This window comes from Colletotrichum lupini, chromosome 8 (genome assembly GCF_023278565.1).
Source record: "Colletotrichum lupini chromosome 8, complete sequence".
Taxonomy (NCBI): domain Eukaryota; kingdom Fungi; phylum Ascomycota; class Sordariomycetes; order Glomerellales; family Glomerellaceae; genus Colletotrichum; species Colletotrichum lupini.
Genome location: NC_064681.1, coordinates 4,504,380 through 4,524,710, shown reverse-complemented (window position 1 = coordinate 4,524,710; position 20,331 = coordinate 4,504,380). Strand labels below are relative to the sequence as shown.

At 35.4% G+C, this 20,331-nt stretch overlaps 6 protein-coding genes across 6 annotated transcripts; 1 reads left to right on the top strand and 5 right to left on the bottom strand.

Moving 5' to 3' along the window:
- Window positions 1-482: 482 nt before the first annotated feature.
- CLUP02_15818 (D-isomer specific 2-hydroxyacid dehydrogenase) lies at window positions 483-1,750 on the top strand (the record flags this gene model as incomplete). The annotated part of the gene is made up of 4 exons (XM_049294742.1): window positions 483-835; window positions 894-946; window positions 1,011-1,092; window positions 1,150-1,750. 4 exons carry the CDS (start codon window positions 483-485, stop codon window positions 1,748-1,750), a joined length of 1,089 nt encoding a protein of 362 aa, XP_049151889.1.
- A 465-nt stretch (window positions 1,751-2,215) lies between these two features.
- On the bottom strand, window positions 2,216-3,333 carry CLUP02_15817 (uncharacterized protein; the record flags this gene model as incomplete). The annotated part of the gene is made up of 2 exons (XM_049294741.1): window positions 2,216-2,339; window positions 2,393-3,333. Coding segments are annotated over 2 exons (1,065 nt in total), but the record flags the coding sequence as incomplete, so codon positions are not given.
- A 3,202-nt stretch (window positions 3,334-6,535) lies between these two features.
- On the bottom strand, window positions 6,536-6,769 carry CLUP02_15816 (uncharacterized protein; the record flags this gene model as incomplete). The annotated part of the gene is made up of 1 exon (XM_049294740.1): window positions 6,536-6,769. A coding segment is annotated over one exon (234 nt), but the record flags the coding sequence as incomplete, so codon positions are not given.
- Window positions 6,770-10,565: 3,796 nt separating this feature from the next.
- CLUP02_15815 (uncharacterized protein) lies at window positions 10,566-11,329 on the bottom strand (the record flags this gene model as incomplete). The annotated part of the gene is made up of 3 exons (XM_049294739.1): window positions 10,566-10,574; window positions 10,813-11,092; window positions 11,220-11,329. The coding sequence occupies 3 exons, from the start codon at window positions 11,327-11,329 to the stop codon at window positions 10,566-10,568; spliced, it is 399 nt and encodes a 132-aa protein (XP_049151886.1).
- A 1,029-nt stretch (window positions 11,330-12,358) lies between these two features.
- On the bottom strand, window positions 12,359-12,830 carry CLUP02_15814 (uncharacterized protein; the record flags this gene model as incomplete). Its single annotated transcript, XM_049294738.1, has 3 exons — window positions 12,359-12,517; window positions 12,580-12,655; window positions 12,775-12,830. The coding sequence occupies 3 exons, from the start codon at window positions 12,828-12,830 to the stop codon at window positions 12,359-12,361; spliced, it is 291 nt and encodes a 96-aa protein (XP_049151885.1).
- Window positions 12,831-16,427: 3,597 nt separating this feature from the next.
- On the bottom strand, window positions 16,428-16,655 carry CLUP02_15813 (uncharacterized protein; the record flags this gene model as incomplete). The annotated part of the gene is made up of 1 exon (XM_049294737.1): window positions 16,428-16,655. A coding segment is annotated over one exon (228 nt), but the record flags the coding sequence as incomplete, so codon positions are not given.
- Between the last annotated feature and the right edge of the window lie 3,676 nt (window positions 16,656-20,331).

Genomic DNA, 20,331 nt, shown 5'->3' with positions numbered 1-20,331 from the left:
CCGAGCCGTCTGAACCCCAAGAGCGCCCTCTCCCCCCAACACAGTTCTACAGTGAGAGTAGTACATAGGAATTAAAGTCCTTGGCTTGGTTCATTGGTGTTCCCCCCACCCCGGCCATCGGTCGCATCGGCGGCTTTCCGACCTGCCTGTTGCGCAATTCGACCCTGCGATGCGCAAAGCAGCTCCCCGCACCCCGACGAATCCCATAAAGATGCCGATGGTGGGATTGAAAGTGCGACGGTTGGAGATTTGAGAAGCTTGGCCTGCTTTACTGTGCGATCATCAGCTGAAACGAAACCAGACCCTCCAATCCCGTCGGAGCTTCTCAGACTCTCAAACTCACACAAACGGCTTTCATCTCATCCCGAGTTTACCTCAGCGTTGCTTTATAAGCTATAAAACCAAGCTTATCGCCCAACTTCCTCTCTCACTCCTGAGATTCTCCCCCTGAGGCGTCCCTCATAAAACAACCCACCACACCAATGATCATGCTCCTCCCGCCACCGAACAAGACCCTCAAGGGTCACAAGCTTCTAGTCCTCTCGCAATTCCCGCTGCCGCAAGAATGGCTTGACAGGGTGCGCGCCGAGTTCCCCGACCTGAAGGTGGTGCATCACGAGCTAGGCTGGGCCGACAGGAAACCAAAAGACAGCTTCAACCATGATGAGTGGAAGGACGTGACGATCCTGCTGACTGGCAGCGCCCTGCCCGCCATCGAGGACGCGCCCAAGCTGCACTACGTCCAGCTTCAGAGCGCTGGCGCCAATCACATCCTCACAGACCCGTTGTTCAAGGATACGGATGTGAGCTTTTGCACGGCGAATGGTGTCCATGGGTGAGATTTGTCGTTCAGATTTTTGGATGAGAGCTTCCTACTGACATGAGAACCCTAGACCTCAGATTTCTGAATGGATCATAACAACATTCCTCTCGTTCCAGCATCAACGTAAGACATACCACATCGCAATCGTAGATATTCCCGGAATCACTCATCTAACTTCAACGCCCAGTTCCTAAATATATCGACAACTACCGCTCCGGCCACTGGCAACGCGGCAACGATTTCGTAGAAGACGCAGTCGGCCGCACAATGTAAGCCCCCTCACTCATACCCAAACGCCCCAGGACCCATTTCTCACAAATGCTCAGAGGCATCCTCGGCTACGGCAGCATCGGCAGACAAACCGCCCGCGTCGCCACCGCCCTCGGCTTCAAAGTCCACGCCTACACCCTCCACCCGCGCCCGACCCCCGAATCCAAGCGCGACGACTCCTACACGCCCCCCGGGCTCGGCGACCCGGAGGGCAAGTTCCCCTCCAAATGGTTCTCGGGCGCCTCCAAGGCTGACCTGCACGCCTTTTTGGGTTCCGGGCTCGATTTGCTGGTCGTCGCGACGCCGTTGACGGATAAGACGAGTCACCTGCTCTCGGCCGAGGAGTTTGGCATCTTGGCGGAGAAGAAGACGTTCATTTCGAACATCGCGCGTGGTCCGATTATTAATACGGATGACTTGATTACGGCGCTGGAGGAGGGGACGATTCGAGGGGCGGCGCTGGATGTTACGGATCCGGAGCCGTTGCCTGATGGCCACCCGCTTTGGAAGGCGAAGAATCTGTTGATCACGCCGCATATTAGCGGGTTGTCTACGAGTTATGGGGACAGGGTTTTGGGGATTTTGGAGTTGAATTTGAAGAGGTTGAGTGAGGGGAAGAAGTTGGCTAATCTTGTGAACAAGAGGGAGGGATATTAGGTCGCTTGTGAGAGGATGGGTCGCGGTAGAGGATGGGTCGCGGTAGAGGATGGGTCGCGGTAGAGGACTGTAATCTGCGATGAATTGATGAAAGCTAGAAGAATATCTCAAATTGACTCTTTTTTCAGATCATGAGGCAGTGTTCATGTTTAATGTGCAAGCATCGATGTGGCCTCGTGTCATCACCACCACCATCCAAAGACATTCAGACATTCTCTCGCTCAGATTTCACGCCACATATTAAGGAAAAGACGTACTACTTGCGCTACTCAATTCGAATCGTTGATGTTTTGCAACTATCGACGGCCTTTGGTTACGAAGAGACTATTCTCATACGGGAATGCCACCAAGGCGCCACCGTCATCGCTACTGTAGTCGACGAGTACCAGCTTCCCATGGAGTACAAATTGCTGGTAGTTTCCACTTCTGCTGCCCCTTTACTTTGAGCACTTCATCACCGCACAATTAGACTGCCGCAACTATAGGCGTAGGCTCCTTCTGGTCAGACGTCTGGTAGCTCGTTGATGGCTGCTCGTCACCAGAAACCGCAGTACTATCACTGTGCTGAGCTTTGCGTATCCTCTTTTCCCTAGCAAAAAGTTAGCTCAAGGCCTTCCACTGCTCATGATCAAGCGAGCTTACCCATGAGAACCTAGCAAAAGCCTCACAACCTGCGTCATGATAACCAGCAACACAACCATGACGGCAGAGTACACATAGCCCTTGGGAAACCTTGGGGCTTCGACGGTTGGGTACACAAACAGCGGAATCCACGCGTTTGTAGATGTGGCGATGGCCGTCATGAGGATCAATGTCAAAGCCCGCTCCTCAATGTTGTGTTTGAGGATGATGTTGGCCCATCCGTACAGCACCGAGGAGACCGCAACCGCAGAGTATGTGGTGCTAAATGCATACCACTTTGCGGCTTCCGGCACGTTCCAGATGGCCAATATGACCAGTCCCGAGAAGTTGATCGCTGACGCCAGAGTGATTGCAGCAGGGCGCCCAATCCACAAGTCTGCGCTAAAGTTGATGAACAGAACGAAGAAGATTCCCAGCCCGGGGCTGAGCGCGGCCAGGTTATTCATCTGAGCTGTGCTGTATCTGCCGAGACTCTTGATCCACAGCAAGAACGCCGCGCTGTTTGCACTGGTGTTGAAGAAGAGAATATTCCAGATGATCAAGACGTAAAATCGCCAGTTCGTAAAGACTCGTTTCAAAAGGTTCAAGGAGAAGGGTGTGCTCTTGACTGATGCGCCAGCCTTTTCCAGACGCGAACGTGCCAGCTCGAGTTCGGACTCCTTCATGAGCAGCTTGTTTGGCTTTGCAGGTGTTCCGGGCCAGACAAAGTATCCGATTACCGCGAGAGGTAGTGTGATGATTGCGTTGATGATGAAGAGCCAGCGCCAGCCGGCTAGGCCGTGGGTCCCGTCGAGGTATGTCACTGCTGCGGCTTGCAGTAAGGATGCTGTCAAGGTGCCAAGCGTAAGACCGATATAGAAGATGCCGCCTCTGCGGCCGATCTCGTCGCTTCGATACCATGAACCGAGGACGAAGTGAACTCCTGGGAAGTACGAGGCCTGCTCTGTATGTTAGTGTTAGTATCCCTATTACAGGGTAGTTAGTTCGAACCGTAGTTAACAAAGAGATTAATTGAACTATCTGAATATCTGCGTAATAAGTATAAAAAGGAGGTTCTAACTATAAGTTAGGCTAGCTACGATAATCGTAAATAGGGCCCCTAATTAGCCCCTATATAGTTAGTTATATACCGTAGTTAAATTAGACTTCTAATCTAATACTAACTTTCTCTTTTTTTTATTAATTTAATTATTATAATTAGAGGTATAATTCGACCTCGGGCCCGTTTACTAAGTTATCTCCTTTTCCCCCTTTTCTTTACTCTTTTTATATAACTTATTCCTCTATTTATATAATAACTTTTCTACTACTTACGAATTACTCTAATCCCTTATTAAGTACTACTTTTATAAAAGCGTTTACGAAGTTATTTTTATTATTAATCTAACAGATCTCGAGTATTTCGTACTTTTTATACAATTACTTAAGAGCTATAATATTTATTATAAGCCTCTTTTTTTTTATCGTTCTTAATTTAATAAGGTATTTATATAGCGAGTAAGAATTAGTATAAATAACTATTAGAATAGGTAAAAGGCTAATTTAATTAGTAATCTTCTTTAGTATTATTAAAATTATATAAGAGAGGTTAACGCCGTTAACTATACTATAAACCTCTAACGCTAATATACTTCTCGTTACCCGCTTATTTTTAGTTAACGAGTAATAGATTATATTGCCGTATATAGTAAATTCGCTCTTACTTATACTCTCGTTAGCTAGGATAATAATATACCTTAATTACGAAGTAAGGTCGTTATTATTTATAAATAACTTATTAACAAAGACGTAGAGCTTATTAATCGTAAGGTTAATTAGGTAGTAAACGAGACCTCGATCGAGATTCGTTTATTATTACTTAAGCCGCTTATTAAGTACCTCGACGTTTTATTTAGTTAGATTTATAACTTACGTTACTCTAGTATAGTTAAAAGTCGCCTCGGGCTAATAAATACTTATAATATATACCCTTCGCATAAGCTTAGCCTTATACCGCTTTTTAATATTAATTACGTTCGGGTTAACGAGGTTAATCTTCTCGCCCTACCCCTTTTATTAAAAAATAATAGTTTCCTTTTTAATTATAAGAATCCCGCTATTAAATACTAGGGGGGTATTTATTATAAAGACCTTTTTTAGTTTTATTACGAAGCCCGCTTTTTAAAGCTCCTTATCCTCCTTTTTTATAAAGTTAATATTGGATAGGCTTAATATATCGTTAGTTTATATTCTAACGATCTTAAATTAGTTACTTTTATACTCCGCAATTAGTAAGTACGGGTCGTACGTAAAAGTAATTATTAATAGTTAATTAATATAGAAATCGTAGTAGGTAGCTTATTAATAAGTGCCCGATTTTGCGAGCCTATATAATAGCTTAAATACTTTAATAATCGTACTTTTTAAGTACTTACTAGCTATTTTTTTTGGTAAATAGGCTAGGATTTTCCTTATAAGCCCTATGGCCGATTAGGTATAGGCCTAGGTAATATTATGGCTCTAAATCTTATATCCCTTTTTCCGTAACGATACTATTAGTACTATTATTAATCGTTAGCTATAGCGCTATATAGTAAGCGATTATATAAGTAGCGTTACTTTTTTAACGTTATTGTACCCCTAAATTACGTATCTAGACTTCTTATATAGCTAGGGTATTCTTTTCTTTTTAATTTTATAAACTATTTATAATTTAAATATACGGAGGTTTATATATTTTTTTAGGTTATATAGGATAAATCGATAGACCCCTCGATTACGAAGAGTATTTATTTTAATAAGATCTAATCCCTTATACGGCTTTTTAGTAGTTATAATTATGCCTTTTTTATATAGTTTAACCGCTAGCTCGAAATTAGCTTTCTCTTTTATTATATAAAAAGTATTAATTACCTCGCTACTAATAATAAATTACTACGTTAGGGCTTATTACCGTAGTCTTCTACGACGTTTTATTAATAATATTAGTGCCCTTTTAGTAATTTCCTTTTCCTTATTATTTATTAATACTATTATAACGATTTTGTTAAGGATAATTTCCTATACCTCTACCGCGGGTTATATAGTTTCCCCTAGCTCTTCTTCTTTTTATAAGTTAGAAATTACTTCGTTAGGATCTATATAGTACGGTCTAACTACTATAATTAATATTTCGAGTAGCTAGTTATAATCCCTCGTAATTATATAAGAGCGCTTATTAACGGAAATTAATTTATATAGCCTAGCCTATTATTAAGTAATTTCGTACTATACTTATATATCCGAATTTAGTAATATATTTAAATTATCCTTTATATTAGGCCTATTGCGCATAGTAATTACCTCGTTAACTTACCTTTTTATACTTATTTTACGTAGTGCCCGTATTACTTTTTTAATTACTTAGGCTCGTTAGCTTATACCTAGTAATAGTAATAAGGCTAAGGTTATTTTTAAATATGCTCTAAATACTAATAGCGTTAGTATAAGTCCGTTAGGCCCTATAGTATCGTTATAGTATTTAAGTACTATCTAGAGGCATTCGTCGTTAATAAAATCCGGATTTTCCTTTTTAATAATTATAAACGCCCTTTTTAACTACTAGTATGCCCTTTTTACTTTTTTAATATTATAGTGCGCTTTAACGGGTACGACTTTTAGTTATATACTATAGGCCGTCGTATTATCTCTAAATTTTACTAACTTAAAGCTAGTATTAGCGTCGGTTCTAATACTATCTAGCGGTCCTTAATATATATCGATCTAGCTTTTTCGTAGGGCTACCTATACTATTTTTACTTATAGATCCTAGAAGAATTACCCTACTTAGAAAGATATAGCTACGTCGATTATATATAATACTAGCCGACTATTTAAATAGAAAATATTAACGACGATTTCTTAGTTAAAGTTAAGCTTATTACGTAATTTAAATTTAAATTTGCGTGGGCTTTGCGTATTTATTTAGTATTAGTAATATACTTTTATTAACTACTTTAGCGCCCCTATTTCGATATTATTATTATTTAATTACTTTAAGAGGTTATATAGCCTCGTAACCGACGGGTACCCAAATCTCCGGTATAGTCTTCTAAGCTCACTTTTTATTAAGTAATTAATTAACTTCGTGTCGTTAGTAAGCTTTATAAACGTATACCCCTATCGTTATTTAACTATTTTAAAGTACTTACCGCTAGAGATTTTGTTCTTCGTATTATTAAATATAATACCTAGTCGATCTATATTTTTTAAATATAAGAGAAATGGGGTATTAATAGGTAAAATATAAAAAGTTATTATTCCGAAGTACGTTTTTATTTCTATTATACTTAGGGTAACGATTTCCTTACTTAGGCCGAAACTAATCCTTATAATACCCGCTATTAATATATTAAGCGTTATTAGCGCGATCTTTTATAGTACTTAGAATTACCCTTTTTTTCTAATTAACTATTACGATGCCCTAGTGTTTAGGATAATCCTATAGAAATTATTTAGGCCGTACCTTTTGCTTACGTAAAATGCTTATATAAGCTTAGTATATAAGGGATTTAGGTAGTATAAAAAGGACCCCTCTAGCTGCCCTTAGATTTGCTTAGTACTATATTCCTTTTCTTTAGATATTAAAAAAGATAGCGTCTTCTTTTTAATCGTTAAGAAAATAGGCTTCGGCCTTATTAAATTTACCTTTTTAGCCGCCTTTATATCCGTTATCTAAGGGAACTTCTTTTACTATTTATAAATAAAAGCCTGTTTATTAAGAGCTTTTACTACCCTCTATTTATTTAGCTTCGTATATTTTCTAAAGCCTAACGGGGCAAAAAAAGAGTAGTTAACCTCGTCGATTTTATTATAATCTAATTCGTTAGTATAGGGGGTAAGATCTTCTTTATTTTCCGAATCTCTTATGGGGGGTATATGCTTTAAGCTACTACTTTAGCTACTATCGCTAAGTTCCGTGCCCCTAGATCTGCCCTTATATATAATAAGGAATTAATTAAACTAACGAGGGCTAGTTTTACTATTTACTACCCTCGACTTTTTATACTATTCGTACGATTTAGTACGCTCTTTTTCGGAGTAGTTACTTAACTAATATTTATCTTTTTTATAAATATAATATTACTTCTTTTATTACCCTACTTATAAGTTAAATCTCTATCTATTTAATAAATCTAGGCCTCTTTATTAGCAATTATTATATCTAGCCTCTTTTCTTTTCTTATTATATATTTAATCGACTTAATATTATTAATAAGGGCCGTCGTACGCTTAGAAATAAGTTTAGCGTAGTATTCTTATTTTAATATTAAAGCTAGATCTTAGCCTTAAATAGAGCGTCTCGTAGTCTTCGGGTACTTAGTATAGGGTTATTTTTATTTTTAATATACGCTAGATTATAATATAAAAATATCTAACCTTTCGCTCGTTTATCCCCTTATTTAGCTAGGTTTTTACTAGCTTATCGATTCGATTAATAAGCCCTTTAAAGATCTTTACTTACGATTTACCTTTTATTATCCTAGTTATAAATATAAAAGAAATCGCTTATAGCTTAGATAGGAGCTCTAGGTTCTTATTATAGGTCTTAAAGCGGCTTCGGATTACGTTAATTATACTAAAAAAGTTATTTTAATTGAGATTACGTACTACTTTATAATAATAATTAGAGGCTTTACCTATAAGTATAATATTAATTACTAAATAGTACTAATATTCCCTAATTCCGACTTTTTTATAACAATTATAAAATATTATTAGGGTTTTTTATAAGACCTCGTACTTTCCCCTAGAGTATAATTTCTTTTTTAAGAAGATCTTTTTAAGGTCTATAAATTGCCTCGTATTTACCGCTAGACTTTTAGTATTTATATACGATCCCTGCGTCGCTACGTATTATTAGTAACTTCGGGTCGTCTACTTTTTTTTTTATTAGCTAATCGGCGCCGAATTTCGTATTAATAGCGGTAACGAGTTATAGATCGAAATAGGTAAAATTATCGATTATCGTACTTCTAATACTATATTTTACCTTAGTATATCCTTTTATAATAATAAATTTCTATTAGTAATTATAGGGAGGAAATCTGGGTCGTTTACCCTTTTTTTAAATTTATAAAAACGATTATATACTCTATCGACCTATGCTTAGTTCTATAGTACGAATTCCTCCTCTATAATTATTATTATTAGTATTTTATATAGCTCTTATAATTATAGTTACGCTAGTAATACCCCTCGCCCGTAAAGGAATCTATTAATTACTTTTATAATTCTTAGGCTTGCGCTCGCGAACTATTTATCTAATTAGTAATTAAGGTCGTTTACGATCTCGTAGAATAGGGGTTACCCCTATAGCCCTTTTTTCTTATAAACCTTAGTTAAATAGATTAATACCGTGTTAATTTACTTACCGTTAAGCTAATTTGCGATTTTATATATTTACGTCCCCTAATAGTCCGGGTTAATATTTACTTACTTATAAAAGATTAGGATTCTATTTAAGATCGGGTTTTATCCTCTTCTTTTTTATTTTAACTTACTAAGGGTCGTGCTCTAGCTTATACCCGTATTAATAGTCACTAGTGTATTTAATTTTAATAAGGATATATTTAATCCGCGCGCTAGTTATAATAAATCCGTGCTTTTATTACTTAACGAATTTATTAAGGTCTAAGAGATTCCTATTTTTTCTCGCTATCTCGCTACTACTCTCGTTTTTATTATTTTTAGTAATTACTACTACTTTTTTAGATTACTAATTATTATACTTACTTAGATCCTCCTTTTTATTTAGTATAAAAGGGTAGGTTTTAGTAGTTCTTTTTAATAATAATAGTAGTAAACGTTTATATTATTATAAAAAGATATAGTAATTAGTCTCGGGATCTTTATTAATTACCGATTTCTACTATTTTATATATTTTTAGCTTCCTAAGCCTCGTGCTCTTTATAATTTCTAAATAGCTTCTTTTCTTAACCTATCTCTTTTAGGGCGGTATTCTATAAGAATAGTTAAAAATAAATACTGGGTAGCTCGTAAAAGAGCTATATAAGCTATTAAGAACTATATAGGCCGTTAAGTACGGTTAACGAAATTAAGCCCTCTTTTTTATAAAATCGTAGATTTTAAAGACTTATTAAAAATACTTATTTATTACTTATACGTAGTGGGGTTAAATATTTTAAAAGTCGTGTTTTTTATAGCCTCTTAGTACCCTATTTTATATGTTTTAAATAGTCTTTTTCGTAGCTTAATTACGGTTAGGTAATTATCGCTTATTAGCGATCCTTTTTATTACTTAGTTAATTTCTTAAAATTAGTAATCTCGTACTAGGAGCTAATATAAAAAGAAGCCCTTTAGCGGCCCTCTAGAGGATTTTTTTTTTTCCCCTTAGATCCTTATCTTTTTAGCCTTTTTTTAGGCTAATAATAACTTTAATAAGAGGTTATAAAATTATTTTAGGGTAGCCGCCTTCTTCCTAAGTTAATTTCCGAGATCCGTAATACTCTTAACTTAATACTATTTAGACCTCTAAATCCCCTCTTCTTTTATTAAACCGTCCCCTATATTATATTCCTAAATAATACCCGGGGGGTAGTTAAGGGAGCTATGAGGAAGTCGTTTAGATTGCGGGCTTAAGGTCGTACTTATAAAATCTCCGTAGTAATAGACTTTTTTATATATTATAAATCTTTTAGCTTAATAACTCCTATAGGGTTACCTTTGTTACTAAGTAAGAATATTTATATTTAAAGATCCCTTTTTTTAATCGCGTAGTGCTCTTTTATAATATATTATTAAGCTTATTTATTATACTAATTAATTAGGTAAGTAGTCGTCGTATTAGTATTTCTTTTTACTAATTTAACTAGTTAATTTCTAATTATAGGCCGGCTATAGAAAAGTTATTTAGTAAAAAAGCTGCTCGGGGTGACGGCGAAAAACTAGTTACTTAAGTAGTTCTATTAATTAATATAGTTTAATATAATAGACGTTAACCTCTCGTAAGTAATAAAGGGCTATAATTACTCGATTCCGTGCGGTATTTAAGAATCGCTTCTTTTTTTATTTATTTCTATAAGGTTAATTAGTACGAATCTCTTATCCCGTACGGTATTAAGAGGTTATCTCTTTTACGTAGCGAGATACTTTACTAATTTATAATAGTAAAATTTAATTACTAATTAGTATTAGTATCCCTATTATAGGGTAGTTAGTTTAAACCGTAGTTAACGAAGAGATTAATTAAACTATTTGAATATTTGCGTAATAAGTATAAAAAGGAGGTTCTAACCGTAGGTTGGGCTGGCTACGATAATCGTAAATAGGGCCCCTAATTGGCCCCTGCGCAGTTGGCTGTATGCCGCGGTCGAATTAGACTTCTAATCCGACAGTTAGCTTTAATCCAAGACGGCCGAGGTAAAAGAGAAAATTTACTTCGAAGATGGCCACCATGAATCGATATGCCATTATTTCCGCGTAGCTCTGAGCACGATACTGCAGCAGGGTGAACAGGCCCCAACCCAGATCTAGGGTCGGAACAAGCACATGCATCGGAACTCTTGGAAACAGGTAGATAAACGGCAAAAGACCGACTACGTTGCCCACGACGAAGATGGTCTGGAATTGGACGAGCTCATTGCCGTGGAAGCCGAGCTCATCGGCCATTCCAGAAACGTAGGCATTGTCTATATTGTTGTTAGCTGCAATGGAAAACCTTCAAATTTTGTCTTGAAGGATCGCTTGCTGATATTGATCTGGTCGATGTACTTGACCCAGTAGATGATGCTGCGGATGTATGATCAGTCTTGTCGAAGGGACCATGCAGAAACATCGAGACATACAAAGCATATGGTACGATGAGAAAGTCGAGTTTGAGGATCAGTTTCCTCTCCTCTGGGCTATCGGTAGGTGCAAACCAGTGGTACCAACGGCGAATCGACGGAGTTGACATGGCGTATGAGTCTGAAGTCGGATTTGGACTTGCAACAGTACCGGAAGGAACTATCGATACCAAAGCAACATCCTTTACCAAGGAGTATCTATCGTTGCGACGTTCGACGAAACCTCAGACAGATGATGCTCTGGTAAAGTCGTCAACACCGCATCGGAGCACATCACCAGCGACCGTGGGTCGGGGTTCTCCCGATGAGGATCCAGACTCGCGCACCCATGGCAAAATGGCTCGGCAATAAAGAGGATGTAGTTTTTTTCCCGATAGCTTATCTGGTCTTTATATCTGCAAGTTGTGGTTGGACGACGACCTTTCCTTTGAATATCGTTTAGACGTCTTACCGGGGTTGTTGGGGATGATGCCATCCTGTGTAACATTGCGCGAGCGGGTACGCGGCAGTTGGTATTTTCTTTCCGTGCAGAAACGTAACTCTTGGTTAGAAGAGATTCTACAGTAAGTTTAAGACCCCAGACTCTGCATCCAAGGCCCTAAGCATCTGCCCACAGTCTCCATACCAAGCTCATTATAGGCTACGAGTTTGCTTTCTGAGCCAAAGATAGTATATTTAAACACCTCTTTAAAGTTTGGGCAGGGTTCACTACTTTGCTGTGGCCCAAAGGGAAATAGCCAAGATTATAGAAGCTCAATTGGGAACTATTGATAGGGCATCTTGGTAAGGATCTCTTAAGTCTATTCTGTACTGTAAATTGCCCGATCTTGCCTGGTTTGGGCGCTTTCTCTTACAAAGAGTCCACAGAGGCTGAAGACTAAACCGGCAAATATTATAGGAATGAAGCAGTCGTGATCTCAGCAACGAAGAGCCGTATGACGTATAGGGGTCCACAATTGCACAAATACAAGAGGTGGAGCGTTAAAACAAACAACTGAAGTCTATTCAAGTGTGGTATATTAATTCACGCATCTCGGGTAACAGGTTCAATTTAGCTCATCTCATTCGAGCAGTGATTTGAGACTGAAAGGCTTGGCTACAAAACATACGGCTGATCTAAGCTACCTTAATCAAGCTCCTTACTCGCTACCCATAGCACCGGCAGCAATGCAGGCGTCCGAGAAGCCATCGCCGTCCATCTGCTTGGAGGGGGAGTTGCAGACACGGTGACCATCGCTGTCGCCGAGCGTGCAGTCGGAGCAGAAACCGGGGCAGACCTTGTTGGTCACAGCATCGTTCTAATTCGCTGTCAGTTTCTGTGTTTCGAGCACCGGGCCTTGGTCTGGAGTCAAGAGCTTACGGGGAATGCGAAGATGAACTGGCCACTTCCAGAGGCAGTAATGCAATGAAGCTGGGTGTGATGCTTGGCGGTGACACTAATTGATGATCTGTTAGCCACAAACTTCTGGAAATTTGTATTTCATGCGCCCTGTCGTAAAACAATAGAAGAAGAGAAGGAGGTACGAATGGGCAGAAGAGAATAGGGATAGCGTACCCAGTCGCGGTAGCGAGGATGAAAGTCATCATGGCGGTCACGGTAGAGAACTGCATTTTGAGAGCGAAGTAGGTAGGGCTGATTGCAAGAGAGTTCGTTGAAGTGAGTGAGTGATTCTTGAAGCAACTGTTGACTGTTTTCTTGAGTTGTGAGTTGTGAAAATGATTATTGTAAAGAGGAAAATGTAGATACTTAAATAGCTATTGCTTGGCATGTTAGTAATTCATAGTCGAAGGGTTTAACATACTTGAAGCAATCGCCGGGTTCAACTAGATCGGATCTCCAGTGGTTCCCGGTACTGCCGCAAGGCTGAGATGTGCGATGATAATGTTCACGACTCAAGAGAGTGGTGAACTGGAGACAAGGCGTGGCCTGAGCCACGGCAGGGAGCGAATGCGAGAGCGAAAGTGGGAACAAGAGGCAGTGAAACCCACGATTCGACGAATAATTTTGCTATTGCTTTATATTAGTATCCCTATTACAGGGTAGTTAGTTTAAACCGTAGTTAACGAAGAGATTAATTAAACTATCTAAATATCTACGTAGTAAGTATAAAAAGGAGGTTCTAACTATAAGTTAGGCTAGCTATGATAATTATAAATAGGGCCCCTAATTAGCCCCTATATAGTCGGCTATATACCGCGGTTAAATTAGACTTTTAATCCGATACTAACTTTCTCTTTTTTTTATTAATTTAACTACTACGGTTAGAGGTATAATTCGACCTCGGGCCCGTTTACTAAGTTATCTCTTTTTCCTCCTTTTTTCTATTCTTTTTATATAACCTATCCCTCTATTTATATAGTAACTTTTTTATTACTTACGAATTACTCTAATCCCTTATTAAGTACTACTTTTATAAAAGCGTCTACGAGGTTATTTTTATTATTAATCTAACGGATCTCGAGTATCTCGCGCTTTTTATACGATTACCTAAGAGCTATAATATTTATTATAAGCCTCTTTTTTTTTATCGTTCTTAATTTAACGAGGTATTCGTATAGTAAGTAAGAATTAATATAAATAACCGTTAGAATAAGTAAAAGGCTAATTCGATCGGTAATCTTCCTTAGCGTTATTAAAATTGTATAAGAGAGGTTAACGTTATTAATTATACCGTAAACCTCTAACGCTAGTATACTTCTCGTTACTTACTTATTTTTAATAAACGAGTAGTAAATTATATTATTATATATAGTAAATTCGCTCTTACTTATACTCTCGTTAGCTAGGATAATAATATACCCTAATTACGAAATAAGGTCGTTATTATTCGTAAATAACTTATTAATAAAAACGTAAAGCTTACTAATTATAAGGTTAATTAGGTAATAAACGAGACCTCGATCGAGATTCGTTTACTATTACTTAAGCTACTTATTAAGTACTTTAACGTTTCGTTCGGTTAGATTTATAGCCTATGCTACCCTAGTATAATTAAACGTCGCCTCGGGCTAATAAATACTCGTAATATATACCCCTTATATAAGCTTAGCTTTATATCGCTTCTTAATATTAGTTACGTTCGGGTTAACGAGGTTAATTTTCTTACCCTACCCCTTTTATTAAAAAACGACGGTTTCCCTTTTAATTATAAGAATCCCGTTATTAAATACTAAGGGGGTATTTATTATAAAAACCTCTTTTAGCTTCGTTACGAAGCCCGCTTTTTAAAGCTCTTTATCCTCCTTTTTTATAAAGTTAATATCGGATAGGCTTAATATATCGTTAGTTTATATTCTAACGATTTTAAATTAGTTACTTTTATACTCTATAATTAGTAAGTACGGGTTATATATAGAAGTAATTATTAATAGTTAATTAATATAAAAATCGTAATAAGTAGCTTATTAATAAGTACCCGATTTTGCGAGCCTATATAGTAGCTTAAGTATTTTAATAATCGTACTTTCTAAGTACTTACTAGCTATTTCTTTTAGTAAATAGGCTAGGATTTTCTTTATAAGCCCTGTAACTAATTAGGTATAGGCCTAGGTAATATTACGGCTCTAAATCTCGTATCCCTTCTTTTATAACGATACTATTAGTACTATTATTAATCGTTAGCTATAGCGCTATATAGTGGGCGATTATATAAGTAGCGTTGCTGTTTTAATATCGCCGTACCCCTAAATTACGTATTTAGACTTCTCGTATAGCTAGGGTATTCTTTTTTTTTTAATCTTACGAACTATTCGTAATTTAAATATATAGAGGTTTATATATTTTTCTAAGTCGTATAAGATAAATCGATAGACCCCTCGATTATAAAGAGTATTTACTTCGATAAGATCTAATCCTTTATATAGCTTTTTAATAGTTATAATTACGCTTTCCTTACGTAGTTTAACCGCTAGCTCGAAATCGGCTTTCTCTTTTACTATATAAAAAGTATTAATTACCTCGTCGCTAATAATAAATTACCGTATTAAGGCTTACTACTGTAGTCTTTTATAACGTCTTATTAATAATATTAGTACCCTTTTAGTAATTTCCTCTTCCTCGTTATTTATTAATACTACTATAACGATTTCGTTAAGGATAATTTCCTATACCTCTACCGCGGGTTATATAGTTTCCCCTAGCTCTTCTTCTTCTTATAAGTTAAAAATTACCTCGTTAAGATCTATATAGTACGGTCTAACTACTATAATTAACATTTTAAATAGCTAGTTACGATCCCTCGCGACTATATAAGAGCGCTCGTTAATAAAAATTAACTTATATAGCCCAGCCTACTATTAAGTAATTTCGTACTATACTCATATATCCGAATTTAGTAATATATTTAAATTATCCCCTATATTAGGCCTATTACGCGTAGTAATTACCTCGTTAACTTACTTTCTTATACTTACCTCGCATAATGCTTATATTACTTTTTTAACTACTCGGGCTCGTTAGCTTATACTTAGTAACGGTAGCGAGGCTAAGGTCGTTCTTAAATATGCTCTAAATATTAATAGCGTTAGTATAAGTCCGTTAGGCCCTATAGTATCGTTATAGTATTTAAGTACTATTTAGAGGCATTCGTTATTAATAGAATCCGGATTTTCTTTTTTAATAATTCTAAACGCCCTTTTTAATTACTAGTATACCCTTTTTACCTTTCTAATACTATAATACGCTTTAACGAGTACGACTTTTAGCTATATACCGTAGGCCGTCGCATTATTCCTAAATTTTACTAACTTAAAGCTAGTACTAGCGTCGGTTCTAATACCGTCTAATAGTCCTTAGTATATATCGATCTAGCTTTTTTATAGGGCTGCTTATACTATTTTTATTTATAGATCCCAGAGGAATTGCCCTACTTAGAAAGATATAGCTATGTCGATTATATATAATACTAGCCGACTATTTAAATAGAAAATATCGACGACGATTTCTTAGTTAAAGTTAAGCTTATTACGCAATTTAAACTTAAATCTATATAGGCTCTGCGCATTTATTTAGTATTAGTAATATACTTTTATTAACTACTCTAGCGCCCCTATTTCGATATTATTATTACTTAATTACTTTAAGAAGTTATATAGCCTCGTAACCGACGGGTACCCGAATTTTTAGTATAGTTTTCTAAGCTCACTTTCTATTAAGTAATTAATCGACTTCGTATTGTTAATAAGCTTTATAAACGCATACCCTTATCGTTATTTAACTATCTCGAAGTACTTACTACTAGAGATTCTATTCCTCGTATTATTAAATATAATACCTAGTCGATCTATATTTTTTAAATATAAGAGAAATAGGGTATTAATAAGTAAAATATAGAAAGTTATCGTTCTGAAGTACGTCTTTACTTTTACTATACCTAGGGCAACGATTTCCTTACCTAGGCCGAAACTAATCCTCGTAATACCCGCTATTAACGTATTAAGTATTACTAATACGATCTTTTATAGTACTAGGAATTACCCTTTTCCTCTAGTTAACTATTATAATACCCTAGTATTTAGGATAATCTTATAGAAATCGTCTAGGCCGTACTTTTCGCTCGTATAGAATGCTTATACGAGCTTAGTATATAAAAGATCTAAGTAATATAAAAAGGACCCCTCTAGCTACCCCTAGATTTACTTAGTACTATATTCTTTTTTTTTAAATATTAAAAAAAATAGCGTCTTCTCTTTAATCGTTAAGAGAATAGGCTTTAGCCTTATTAAATTCGCCCTTTTAGTCACCTCTATATTCGTTATTTAAAGGACCTTTCTTTATTATCCGTAAATAAAAGCCTACTTATTAAGAGCTTCTATTACCCTCTATTCGTTTAGCCTTATATATTTTCTAGAGCTTAACGGGGTAAAAAAAGAGTAGTTAACCTCGTCGATTTTGTTATAATCTAATTCGTTAGTATAGGGGGTAAGATCTTTTTTATTTTCTAAATCTCTTATAGGGAGTATATACTTTAAGTTACTACTTTAGTTATTATTACTAAGTTCCGTACCCCTAGATCTACCCTTATATATAATAAGGAATTAGTTAAACCGACGAGGGCTAGTTTTACTATCTATTACCCTTAACTTTCTATATTATTTATACGATTTAGTATACTCTTCTTTAAAGTAGTTACTTAACTAATATCTATCCTTTTTATAAATATAGCATTGTTTCTTTTATTACCCTACCCGTAAATTAAATCTTTATCTATTTAATAAATCTGGGCCTCCTTATTAGCGATTACCGTATCTAGCCTCTTTTCTTTTTTTATTATACGTTCGATCGACTTAATATTATTAATAAGGGCCGTTATACGCTTAAAAATAAGTTTAGCGTAGTATTTTTATTTTAATATTAAAGCTAGATCTTAGCTTTAAATAGAGCGTCTCGTAGTTTTTAAGTACTTAGTATAGGGTTATTTTTATTTTTAATATACGCTAAATTACGGTATAAAAGTATCCGACTTTCCGCTCGTTTATCCCCTTATTTAGCTAGGTTTTCGCTAGCTTATTAATTTAATTAATAAGCCTTTTAAGGATCTCTACTTGCGATTTACCCTCTATTATCCTAGTTATAAATATAAAAGAAATTGCTTATAGCTTAGATAGGAGCTCTAGGTTCTTATTATAAGTCTTAAAATAGCTTCGGATTACGTTAATTATACTAAGAAAGTTATTTTAATCGAGATTACGTACCGCTTCGTAATAATAATTAGAAGCTTTGCTTACGAGTACGATATTAATTACTAAATAGTACTAGTATTCCCTAATTCCGACTTTTTCGTAATAATTATAAAATATCGTTAGGGTTTTTTATAAGACCTTATACTTCCCCCTAGAGTATAATTTCTTTTTTAAGAAGATCTTTTTAAAGTCTATAAATTACCTCGTATTCGCTGCTAGATTTTTAATATCTATATACGATCCCTACGTCGCTATATACTATTAATAACTTCGGGTCGTCTACCTCCTTTCTTATTAACTAATCGGTACCGAATTTCGTATTAATAGCGGTAACGAGTTATAGATCGAAATAAGTAGAATTATCGATTATCGTACTTCTAGTATTATATTTTGCCCCGGTATATCCTTTTATAATAATAGATTTTTATTAGTAATTATAGGGAGGAAATCTAGGTCGTTTACCCTTTTTTTAAATTTATAAAAGCGATTATACGCTCTATCGACTTATGCCTAGTTCTATAGTACGAATTCTTTTTTTATAATTATTACTATTAGTATTTCGTATAGCTCTCGTAATTATAGTTACGCTAATAATACCCCTCGCCCGTAAAGGAATTTATTAACTACTTTCGTAATTCCTAGGCTTACGCTCGTAAACTATTCGTCTAATTAATAAGTAAGGTCGTTTATAATTTTATAAAATAGGGGTTGCCCCTATAGCCCCTTTTTCTTATAGACCTTAGTTAAATAGATTAATACTACGTTAATTTACTTACCGTTAGGCTAATCCGCAATTCTATATATCTACGTCCCTTAATAATCCGGGTTAATATTTACTTATTTATAAGGGATTAGGATTCTATTTAGAATCGGGGTTTGTCCTCTTCTTTTTTACCCTAACTTATTAAGGGTCGTACTTTAGCTTATACCCGTATTAGTAGTTACTAGCGTATTTAATCTTAATAAGGATATATTTAATCCGCGCGCTAGTTATAATAAATCCGTACTTTTACTACTTAACGAATTTATTAAGGTCTAAGAGATTCTTATTTCTTTTTATTATCTCGCTATTACTCTCGTTTTTATTATTTTTAGTAATTACTACTACTTTTCTAAATCGCTAGCTATTATACTTATTAAGATCCTCTTTTTTATTTAATATAAAAAAGTAGGTTTTAGTAGTTCTTTTTAATAATAATAGCGGCAGACGTTTATATTACTATAGGAAGATATAGTAATTAGTCTTAGGATCTTTATTAGTTACTAATTTCCGCTATCCCGTATACTTCTAGCCTCCTAAGCCTCGTACTTTATATAATCTCTAAATAGCTTCCTTCCCTAACCTACCTCTTTTAGGGCGGTATTCTATAAGAATAGTTAAAAGTAAACGCTAAGTAGTTCGTAAAAGAGCTATATAAGCTATTAAGAACTATATAGGCCGTTAAGTATAGTTAACGAAGTTAAGCCCTCCTTTTCGTAAGATTATAGATTTTAAAGACTTATTAAAAATACCTACTTACCGCTCGTACATAGTAAAGTTAAATACTTTAAGGGTCGTGTCTTTTATAGCCTCTTAGTACCCTATTTTATATTTTTTAAATAGTCTTTTTTATAACTTAATTATAGTTAAGTAATTATTACTTACTAGCGATCCCTTCTATTACTTAATTAATTTTTTAAAATTAGTAATCTCGTACTAAGAGCTAATATAAAAAAAAGCCCTTTAGCGGCCCTTTAAAAGATTCTTTTCTTTTCCCTTTAAATCCTCGTTTTTTTAGCCTTTTCTTAAGTTAATAATAACTTTAATAAGAAGTTATAAAACTATTTTAAGGTAACTACTTTCTTCTTAAGTTAATTTCTAAGATCCGTAATACTCTTAACTCGATATTATTAAGATCTCTAAATCCCCTCCTCCCTCGTTAAACCGTCCTTTATATTATATTCTTAAGTAATACCTGGGGGAGTAGTTAAAAGAGCTACAAAAAGGTTATTTAAATCGTAGGCTTAAGGTCGTACCTATAAGATCCCTATAATAATAAACTTTTTTATATATTATAAATCTCTTAGCTTAATAACTCCTATAGGGTTACTTTTACCACTAAGTAAGAATATTTACGTTTAAAGATCCCTTTTTTTAATTACGTAATACTCTTTTATATTATATTATTAAGCTCGTTCGTCGCGCTAATTAACTAAGTAAGTAGTCGTTACGTAGGTATTTCTTTTTACTAATTTAACTAGTTAATTTCTAATTACGGGCTAGCTATAGAAAAGTCATTTAATAAAAAAGCTACTTAGGGTAATAATAAAAAACTAGTTACTTAAGTAGTTCTGTTAATTAATATAATTTAATATAATAAACGTTAACCTTTTATAAATAATAAAGGGCTACGATTACTTAATTCCGTACGATATTCGAAAATTACCTCCT